At 40.3% G+C, this 11,693-nt stretch overlaps 1 protein-coding gene across 3 annotated transcripts in view; it reads right to left on the reverse strand.

Annotated features, from left to right (window-relative positions):
• The window catches only part of CCDC51 (coiled-coil domain containing 51), a 28,588-nt gene extending 17,684 nt beyond the window's left edge, over positions 1-10,904 (reverse strand). Inside the window, exon 1 of one of the 3 annotated variants that reach the window (XM_053720876.1) lies at positions 10,681-10,904. Coding sequence is in view for 1 of the 3 variants with exons in the window: in XM_053720877.1 (XP_053576852.1) it covers positions 10,345-10,359 (15 nt within the window). In the remaining 2 variants the exon portion in view is untranslated. Of the gene's footprint in view, positions 1-10,344; positions 10,565-10,680 lie in introns of those variants that run through there. The other 2 variants (XM_053720877.1, XM_053720875.1) reach the window with 2 other exon arrangements.
• Positions 10,905-11,693: the final 789 nt, after the last annotated feature.

An 11,693-nucleotide genomic window follows, 5' to 3' on the forward strand; every position in this document is an offset into this window, starting at 1 on the left:
AAAAAAAAAAACCCAGGTAAGAAAAAAATATTTCTTAATATGTTTAATTTCCCCATATATGAAACTGACAGTCTGCACAAGGAAATACATGAACCTGACTCATGGCAAATATAAGTACAATACATATATTTAGAACTTTATATAAATGCATTAAGTGCCAGACCATAGCTGGGGTGTCTTAAGTAATAAAAAACATACTTACCAAAAGACACCCATCCACATATAGCAGATAGCCAAACCAGTACAGAAACAGTTATCAGTAGAGGTAATGGTAATTTGAGAGTATATCGTCGATCTGAAAAGGGAGCTAGGAGATGAATCTCTACGACCGATAACAGAGAACCCATGAAATAGACCCCCGTTAGGGAAATCATCGTATTCAATAAGTGATACTCCCTTCACGTCCCTCTGACATTCGCTGTACTATGAGAGGAATCGGGCTTCAACAATGCTGAGAAGCGCATATCAACGTAGAAATCTTAGCACAAACTTACTTCACCACCTCCATAGGAGGCAAAGTTTGTAAAACTGAATTGTGGGTGTGGTGAGGGGTGTATTTATAGGCATTTTGAGGTTTGGGAAACTTTGCCCCTCCTGGTAGGATTATATATCCCATACGTCACTAGCTCATGGACTCTTGCCAATTACATGAAAGAAAGAAATGTTGAGTATAATGCTCCTGTAAAGTGAAGGTCAGTTTTATGATACTGGAATGCATCTATTTACCTATTAACCTATCAGCATTAAAGTCGCTAACTTAATTTTTTATTTGTCGTTTTTTTATATAAATTAAAAGTATATTATACCTCTGTTTTACATGTTTTCTCCTCCCCTCCACCACTTCCTTATTCGGCACTAGTGACGCAGCGTCACCGCAAAGCTTGTGCACAATACAGAGAACTGCGCATGCGTACAGTCCCCGCAATCGCGCATGCGTTACAATATTACAGTCCATAACATAGAAACATAGTATTCAATGAATGAAAACATTCATTCATTGATTACTATGCAATCGTGATACTCGCTAGAACTTTGTGAAGACTGTAAGCGCTCTATATTTCCCCTGCTTCAAAAACGTATGCGCATCTCATGCACGAGCATGACAGGTTGATGATGCTAGTGGGACTAACGCATGCACATAAAGAATGACGTTAGTAAAAAGGGGCTGAACGGGGAAACGGCTATTGGAGATTAAATTGTAAAACACTGTCAATCAAAACTGGCAAGATGGCGGGCGGACAATAAAGGTAAAACGAGCAATAATTGAAAGGTATAATATAAAAGCTTATGAACAAATTGAGTAAAAATTATGAATAAACATCAAGGTGATTTTTAATTAACTGCAGAACGGAGCTATCAACTAAGCCAGACTTGACCTTCACTTTAAGCAATTAACACTGCATTACAAAAGATCTTAAAAAAAAAAAAAAAAAAGTTTTATAAAACAGAAAATACCTGGAAGACTATATGGCAGCAATTTTGTAAGAATGCTTTTGAACACTAGATGGCAGCAGTGGTTACGCAATATATAATTTTGATAAAGGTATTTTTGCAAAATGCCCAGGCTTTTGTTTAGCTGCCTGTTTTTCAATAAAGAATGCCAGAAGAACAAAGTAAATTTGATAACAGAAGTAAATTGGAAAGTTGTTGAAAATTGTACAATCTGAATCATGAAAGAATATTGGGCTACATGACCCTTTAACCCCTTTGCCCAAATGGACATTGATCTACATTATGTGGTACATAGCACATACCACAAAACGTAGATCTACATCAATAATGCTGGAAGCCCAAGCATCCTTGGTTGTAAATTGACAAACGAGACTTGCTGTTTTTTTTGTCTTTCCAGCATCTGCCTTCATATGGTAACAGGAGCATGATCAGTGCCCTGTTAACATATGAAGGCAGATTGCCAGATTCTCACAGACAGCGACACAAGCGGCGAACTTGTGAAATTTGCGAACCGATGTGGCATCAGCTGTTTCACAAGGTTTGACCATAATGCGCATCAGCATCATTACATACCTGGCCGCATACGTCACTGCTACAGTCTGGAGACCCGTGAAATTTCTGGACCCTCTCTACCGCGCATGTGCAGCATTTGAACCTGCCAATGCCACGCCCGCTTTGCCTTACATTTGTATGCATTCCCATTACAGTTAAACAGTGACATTAAATAAACTAAATACTGTACTGTAATGGGAATGCATATAGATGTATGGCAAAGCGGGGCACGGTATTGACAGGTTCAAATGCATGTGCAGTACAGAGGGTCCAGGAATTTCACCAGTCTCCAAACTGTAGCAATGTAGTATGTGGCCAGGTATGAAATGATGCTGTACAAAAAATACACAGACGAGAGCACTGGAATATGAAAAAAGTGAAAAAAAAAAAACTTCTTTATTTGTTTGTTAAAACATGAAAAAGGCCCGGATACAACACATAACCGGACAGGCGTATCTCTGAGGTGTGGGTAATCACGTACCCTCTGGCTGACGCGTTTCGTCTTTAGCCGTATTCGTAGCTAATGGGTACCTGTATCCACACCCTTTAAATGCTAAAATCTAAACAGTGCTCATAGGTTAAAACACTTGTGACTTCACCCTTACACCTGTAGTTTGGAACACTAAACACGCCTATATTGGAGGTAGATTGTATTCATAAATAAAGACACGCCGCTCCAGTCAATCCCTACTTATGGGTCTCATTGTTTAATTCCCTGACAAAATGTTCTAACTTAACTGTTTTGTTTCTGTGCACTACCTGCAAAACAGTTTTAGCATGCTTATAAATATCCTAGAAATGACACGCTAGCTGATTGAGGATAGGCTCACATCATGTTCCATTCTCGCTCCTTGCATATACTAGAATGCGTGTTAACATCCTGGTTACTGTGCGCTAGCTGCTTGAGAATTAGCTTCTATCATGATCCTTTATAGCTCTACACTGGCCTTACCATATGCCTAATGTATCTACAAGAAATTCATGTTACCTGTGAACAAATATAAATGTAAAAGGGAAATGCTAAAGGTTATCATAATGAGATTATGAGCTAGCTGCTCCCGCTAACACTAAAACATCCTCAATGTCAACTAACCCTTCTATGTGTATCTGACCAACAGGATTATGTTAACAGAAATGTTATCAAACAGCGCCAAAAGATACAACCACACAAACTCCTTCTCAAAACGGCGAGATCTCCCAACTGGGTCTCAATGAAAGAATCAGAAAGATGCCAAGAGAGAGCGCTTCAATATCCCTGCTAAGGGATAAGTTACTTAAGGTGGTGTCCACGATATATATTAACATATAATATAAGATGAATCTTAATAATAAAGCTGGATGTTAGAGATATGTGTAGTACAATATATAAAAATAATTTAATGAACAATATGCCAAAAATACAATATATTGATATACAATGTTTAAAACTTACAATATAAAACAATATTCTAGATTATTATCATCATCATCAGGTATTTGTAGAGCGCCAACAGATTCCGCAGCGCTGTAAACATAGTCGGTGTACAGGATAGCTTTTGTAGGGGTCAAGTGGGTAGAGGGCTCTGCCGAGAGTTTCCCTGTTGTAGTCGGCTCTTATGAAGCCATCTGTAAACAGCTGGGCCCATAGGCTTACAATCTAAGGGGTTCAAGGGGAAAGCAATGGCGTTAGGAAAGGTTAGTGTTGGTTGTATGCATCCCTGAATAGTAGATTTTTTAGGGAGTGCTTGAAGCTGTTAAAACTAGGGGAGAGTCTTATGGAATTCCACAAGATGGGGGCCAGTCTGGAGAAGTCCTGTAAACGTGAATGTGAGGAAGTAACAAGAGAGGCGGAGATCCTGAGCTGAACGAAGGGGACGGGAGGGAAAGTTTCTAGAGACAAGTTCTGAGATGTAGGGGGGAGCAGTGCAGTTGAGAGCTTTATATGTGAGGGTGAGGATTTTATGTTTAATCCTAGAGGCAAGAGAAAGCCAGTGAAGGGATTGGCAGAGAGGTGCAGCAGATGAAGAGCGACGAGTAAGGAAGATGAGCCTGGCAGAGGGATTCATAATGGATTGTAAAGGAGCTATGCGGCAGCTGGGGAGACCAGAGAGGACGGAATTGCAGTAGTCGAGGCGGGAAAAGATGAGTGGATTAAAATCTTGGTTGTATCTTGTGTAAGGAAATGTCTAATTTTAGCAATGTTTTTAAGCTGAAAGTGCCAGGCTTTAGCCAAGGACTGAATGTGAGGAGTGAAGGAAAGATCTGAGTCAAGTGTGACCCCAAGACAACGGGCGTGCGGGGTAGGAGTAATGATGGAATTATCAACAGTTATAGAAATTTTGGGGGTGGAGACATTGGAAGAAGGGGGAAAAATAAGGAGTTCAGTTTTGGAGAGATTTAGCTTAAGGTAGTGAGAGGACATCCAAGATGAGATGTGAGAAAGACAGTTAGTGACACGAGTTAGTAAGGAAGGAGGTAGGTCTGGTGCAGAGAGGTAGATTTGGGTGTCATCAGCATACAAAATGGTATTGAAACCCATGGCACTTTATTAAGGAACCTAGTGACGACGTGTATATTGAAAAGAGAAGGGGACCAAGGACAGAGCCTTGAGGTACCAGAACAGAAAGTGGTAACGGGGCAGAGGATGCTCCGGAGAAGGCTACACTAAATGTACGGTTAGTCAGATAGGAAGAGAACCACGAGAGAGCTGTGTCACAGATGCCGAAGGATTGGAGGGTTTGGAGCAGAAGAGGGTGGTCAACAGTGTTAAAGGCTGCAGACAAGTCAAGGAGGATAAGCAGAGAGAAGTGGCCTTTGGATTTTGCTGTAAGTAGGTCATTGGTAACCTTGATAATTGCCGTCTCTGTAGAGTGATGGGAACGAAATCCAGATTGCAGTGGGTCAAGAAGAGAGTTTAGTATAAGGAAATGGGATAGAAGTGCGTAAACTAGCTTTTCAAGGAGCTTTGAGGCAGAGGGAGTAGGGAAATAGGGCGGTAATTGGAAGGGGAGGTTGGATCGAAGGAAGGTTTTTTGAGGATAGGTGTGACCAGTGCATGTTTTAGAGATGAGGGAAATATACCAGTGCTGAGGGAGAGGTTGAAAATGTGTGTGAGTATGGGGGTGAGGGTAGAAGAGAGGGAGAGGAGTAGCTGTGAGGGGATGGGGTCGAGGGGACAGGTAGTGAGGTGGGAGGACAGTATAAGGGCAGAAACTTCATCCTCATTAACAGGGGCAAAAGCTGCATTTTTGGATATTTGGGTTTTGGGTGATCGTGAGCTTTTGAGGGGGTGGGAGATTGGAAGTATGTTGAGAGCTGATTTCACTTCTGATGGAGTCAATTTTGTTTTTGAAGTGGCTTGCAAAATCTTGAGCTGAGAGAGAGATTGTGTTAGGAGGTGGGGGTGGGCAGAGAAGAGTGTTGAACGTGGAGAACAGACGTTTAGGGTTAGAGGAAAGAGTAGAGATGAGATTAGAAAAATATTGTTGCTTATAAAGATTAAGGGCAGAATAGTAGGAGTTCAGGATGAACTTTTAGTGAAGAAAGTCAGCTGAACTCCGAGATTTCCTCCAATGTCGCTCAGCAGTACGGGAGCATCTGCGTAGGTATCGTGTCAGAGGAGTATGCCAGGGCTGAGGATGAGAGTGTGGTTTCTGAGCTAAGGTTGGAGGGGCCAGAGTGTCAATGACTGATGTAAGGGTGGAATTATACTGGCAGATAGATTGGTCAGGGCAGGAAAAGGAGGTGATGGATGAGAGGAGAGGTTTGAGAGAGCTAGCAAGCTGATGCAGATCTAGTGACTTAGTGCTTCTGTGAAGTTTGGTGTGAGGTGTAGAGGGAGGGGGAGTTGTAGGTAGGGAAGTGATGTTGCAAGTTAGGAGATGATGGTCAGAGAGAGGAAAAGGGGAGTTTGTTAAATTTGAAAGAGTGCATCGATAGGTGAAAATCAGATCAAGGGAATGACCATCTTTGTGAGTGGGAGAGTCAGTCCATTGTGACAGGCCGAAAGATGAAGTCAGTTGAAGAATTTGTATTGCAGAGGAGGCATTGGGATTGTCAAGAGGGATGTTAAAGTCGCCAAGAATGAGGGCAGGGGTGTCTGAGGAAAGAAAATAAGGAAGCCAGGCAGCAAAGTGATTTAAAAATTGAGTTGGGGAGCCAGGGGGGCAGTATATGACTGCAACACATATAGAGAGGGGAGAGAATAACCAAATCATGTGTGCTTCAAATGAAGAAAATGTGAGTGAAGAGAAGGGCTGTATTTGTTGGAAGGTGCAACGAGAGGAAAGTAAAATACCGACACCACCTCCTTGTCTATTGACAGACCAAGGAGTGTGGCTGAAATGGAGACCCCCATGTGACAGTGCAGCAGTGGATGCTGTGTCTGAAGCAGAGAGCCAGGTTTCGGTAAGAGCCAGAAGGTTAAGAGAGTGGGAGATAAAGAAATCATGGATAGAAGTGAGCTTGTTGCAAACAGAGCGAGAGTTCCAGAGTGCACAAGTGAAGGGGTTTTTAGATGTCAGAGGAATGCGATTAAGGTTACCAGAGTTTAGTTTATGAAGTCTATTGAAAGGCACACAAGGATGTGAAAGGTTAGGAGGTTGTGAGGGACCAGGATTAGGGGAGATGTCGCCAGCAGCTAGTATGAGCAAGAGGGAGAGTGACATGAGATGAGAAGCAGATTTACAGTAATGAGACTGTTGTTTGGTTGAAGTGCAGGGGGGAGAGAGTGTTTAGGAATAGGTAAAGTTCATGAGTACAAAAGTAAGGTGAGTATAAGAGAGATGGGCTAATGAACAGTGCAGGTGGAGAGGGAGAAGGAGTAAGTGAGTAATGTAGTTTGTTAGAGACAAGAGGTAGCAAAAAGGAGTATGAAGATACTGAGCATTATTATGAAAGTGGGAACCAAGTAAACACATAAGACACAGTGTAACCGCAGCACTTGCAAAAGGATACAATGAGATACATAAAACATAGTATTACAAGAGTACTTGCCTTGTGTCTTACCCCTTCCCCAATCCTTGTTCAATTCTTGTATAATTCTTAAAAATTAGTGCCTCACTTATAAAATGTTCACTTTGAAAATGTGATCATTTGTTATTGTTAAAAAGTACACAGCCCTGTAAGCAGTGCACCCCCTGGTCTCAAGACTGGTCTTGAGAAAGGTCCCTACCGACCGAAACGTGTAGATTGTTACTAGTATTACGGCTCAGGCATATTTGGTAAGTACAATACCTATTCTGTTCCAATATAGAGGCATTATTGCACTATGTCCATTTTTTATTTCTTTATAGGATTTTGATGTCACTTTTATATTACCAAAACCACATCTGGAAGAAGAATATCAATAGAGGTTAAAATTATCAGACAAAAACATCACAACTATCATCATATTTGGGATATTACACTCAATGGGATAATAAGGATTCACATACAAAAGGATCCTCAGACATATACCAGTCTGAAGGTACATCCTTAGCACTTCTCTTATTTTTTAGGGCTTTTTTAAGACTTCCATATTTTTAGGTGTACAACCTTTTTTCACATTTAGCCACATTTTTTTCACAAAACACATTTTACATTTTTTTTATTTTTATTTGGAATATAATTTTTGAATACACATATTTTTTGGATTACCTTTTGGATATAGATTTTTTGACATTTTGGATTTTTTCACATTACCCACCATACACGGATTCACCATCACCACCACTGATATCTTTTTTGATGCAATTTGAATAGAACTTATTTTCTGGACAATTGATTGTGGGACTTGTTTTCTTTGGACATTTCTTGAACTATTCACCGGCCAATTTTGCTAGAACTGTATATGTCCTCCAGAATCGCATATCTTATGCCTTTCTTATGCCTTTTTACTGAGCATTAGACAATAGAACGCCATGTATTGAGACTTTTATCTGTACCACATTGCATATATTTGTATTATTCCTAATAATTTTGAATATTGTAAGTTTTAAACATTGTATATCAATATATTGTATTTTTAGCATATTGTTCATTAAATTATTTTTATATATTGTACTACACATATCTCTAACATCCAGCTTTATTATCAAGATTCATCTTATATTATATGTTAATATATATTGTGGACACCACCTTAAGCAACTTATCCCCTTAGCAGGGATATTGTAGCGCTCTCTATTGGCATCTTTCTGATTCCAACAGGATTATGTTATCCTCACTACTGAAAATATACCTATATGAGTGAGGGCATCACACTTTTAGGCTTTTTATCATAAGGGGTCATTGTGAACATATTGTATTCATATACAACGGATTAGTGCAGCAGTACCGTTTACACTATCACATTTATGATCATAAGGTGCCAAGCCTATATGAACTACACTCTCTATGCTTCTATCTATACGTTACTGGGCATCAAAATTAACCCCAATCTGCTTGTTATCCAAAATTGACATACTTAAGCAAATTGTATTTACGTAAAGTGAGTTGTAGTGACCCACACAGATCTTAAATGTACGAGTGACTGCAACCTAGTTGCAAAGAATTGTCAATTAGTGTCATATATTATCATCATCAGAGTTCAGTGCTGAAACCATATTGAATCTTGATCTTAATGTGTAGGTAAGGAACTTGTTGGTGCTATCTCTAGTGCCAATGATTTATGAGGTCAAATTCAGAATTGAATCCATTTGGGACCCTTGTGTTAAAGGGACACTGTACCCAATTTTTTTCTTTTTTGATTCAGATAGAGCATGCAATTTTAAGCAACTTTCTAATTTACTTCTATTATCAATTTTCTTCGTTCTCTTGATATCTTTATTTGAAAAAGAAGGCATCTAAGCTGAGGAGCCAGCACATTTGTGGTTCAGAACCATGGACAGCAATTGTTTATTGGTGCTGCCCAATCAGCAAGGACAACCTAGGTTGTACACAAAAAAATGGGCCGGCATCTAAACTTAAATTCTTGCTTTTCAAATAAACATATCAAGAGAATGAAGAAAATTTAAAAATAGGAGTACATTAGAAAGTTGCTTCAAATTGCATGCTCTATCTGAATCACAAAAGAAAAAATTTGGGTACAGTGTCCCTTTAAGTCTATGGATCAAAAAAACTTCTCTTTTGGAGAGCAGGATCTCACGATTGAGAGCACGGAATAAAGAGGGCAGCTACGGGCCTTGTCTTTCCCTATTCCCCAACTGTAGCACAGGTACCTCGATGAGCATTCCCGGAGTGAACGGCATGTAAGCTCCACCTCCCCATAACACACGCTGCACGCTTCACGGCATCGAGGACGAGCAATGGAACATATGGATTGCACATGCGGATGGGCTCTATGACGGCGTGCTGAAAGAGGGGCCACAGGTATTAGGGTCTTGCAGCTGCGGGCTAGTGGGCTCGGAGGACGCTGAGGACATACCTTACTGCCCCAAAGACCGTCACGGACTCGTCTTCCAGATCAGATCATGTGGGTGAGCCTAAAGTTTTAATGAAGAATTTCTTATTGCAATTTATTATAATTGATATTCCGGTGCATGTAACAGTGACTGAATGTGCAGATTTGAGTCTCGGTATGATCAGGAGACTAAAAGAAGGGGAGAGGTACTGTTGAATTGGACATATTAAGTCAAGGGGCTAACTGAAAGTTATAAGCCGATTGGGGATCCTGTGCTACTGATACTTTCTTATGGCAGGACTATGCAGTCCAATTGTTGTGGGTATTAAACAGGCCCGATAAATACACTGCTATATGGACTATTTTTGATCTTGGTGAATTAGACAGGTGCTGCAATAATTGTGTGCTGATGTAATGATGCTGACACGCATGCGCATTATGGTCAAACTTTGTGAAACAGCTGATGCCAGCTAATTTAACAAGTTTGCCATTTTCCCAGAACACCAGCAAAGACAGGATCCTACTCTACAGAAAACAAGTTTGGAAGGGAGATTAAGATAGAACATGTACTTTTACGTTTACTTCAGTTTTCAAATTCCCTTTGTTCACTTGGTATCCTTTGTTGAAAATGAATACATAAACATCCTACACTGCTGGGAGCTAGCTGGTGATTGGTGGATACACACATTTATGTTTTGTTACTGGATCACCTAATGTGCTCAGCTAACTAGCTCTAGAGCAACAATGCACTACTAGAATTTTAGTTAATGATTGGTGGCTACACCCATATGCCACTTGACATTGGCTTAAAAGATGTGATGAGTAAAGTCCCAGTCGTGCATATTGATCTGACTTTTAACTATGTGTTTAACACATTTGCATTGGTCAAAACATTTTTATAACCCTGTAATTAATAATTACTGTGCAACTTCATATATTACCTTAGGGATAAACGATTTGTATATAGGGTTATAACTCACCTCCTTAATACTCATGACAACACAACCCCATATCACACTGTGACCTTTATATCTTTGCTCGCCTGTTTAGATATAAATAAAAAATCATTCATTCCTCGCCCCAGCAACCATCATAGCACCATGTTATCGGTTGACAAGAGCATGACACCAGTGCTAGCTTCCTATATTATCGGGTGTAGTAACATGGCGCCAGGTGTACTTCCGGTGCAAATTATCCGCACTACGACTCCTGGTGTACATACATGGCTGAATCAATATTGTTTTATACATTGTTATAAATGTATACGAAATAACATCATATCGTATAGTGGAATATATGTATTATTAATATCTTACAACTCTTATGTTGCTTTTGAATTTCCCATTCCTCTAGGAGTTTAAAGATGGCGATTCTGCACTTCCGGTGTTTCCAGTTTTTTGTACAAAGGAGGAGCAACACGTCCCCTATGTATTTATTCAATAATGTAACCGATATTTATTATACTTGTTGCGGACACACATCACCAGCAAGATATTTGCTCATTACGTGATTTCATAAAGTTGTACAAGCAAGGAGTCTAAACCGGAAGTGCATTGGTTCTGACACTGAGTAGCTCTATTACTTCCGGTTCAGCTGCCTGAGCGGGGAAGAGTTGATTGCAGAGATGTCTGGCAGAGACGGTAAGAGGAGAAGGGCTGTATAGGATCTGTTTGCATCCTCACTGAGTGTCTGTTGCGGGGCGTTGTTTGGGGTCTGGGGTAGAAGTATGGAGTCTGAGGTAAGGCAGCAAATTGTTATTTGGCTTCATTGTTATACCGTATAGGCTGCAACACCAACCTACTACATCACACATCCTCCTGAGCTTAGCCTCTTTCCCCAATGTTCAAACAGGAGTATGGTCCAGGTCTATTGCTTATAACAGCAACCACAGCTGGTTATTGCTTATCCCTGGAATTTAGATCAGTGTTTTAAAAACAATACAAAAATAAAATGTGGGAGTCTACACTTCTCTCTATCCTCTCCTGTCTGTTTCTCTCTGTCTCACACACACACACAATGAGCATGCTGCACATTAAAATAGAACAATTGAAAATGGATATTTTGGGAGAATATGCTGCCTGGGAAAATATGCACTCTTGTTTGCATAGCCTTTCTCAACTGACTATATTTAGTCTTGGCGGTGGTTTTAGCAGGCAAGAACAGTTATTTAAAAATGAAGGCGAGGGTTGGTAAGGGTTAAATAGCACTCCCATGTTTCCTTACACCTTAGTGGGTGTGAACATTAGCAGATAGGCGAATGCTATTTAACCCTCACCAACCTAAGAGCTAAACTAGATGTTATTGGAGAGGAGCTAACCCATTAAAGTGC

This window comes from Bombina bombina, chromosome 7 (genome assembly GCF_027579735.1).
Source record: "Bombina bombina isolate aBomBom1 chromosome 7, aBomBom1.pri, whole genome shotgun sequence".
NCBI lineage: Eukaryota > Metazoa > Chordata > Amphibia > Anura > Bombinatoridae > Bombina > Bombina bombina.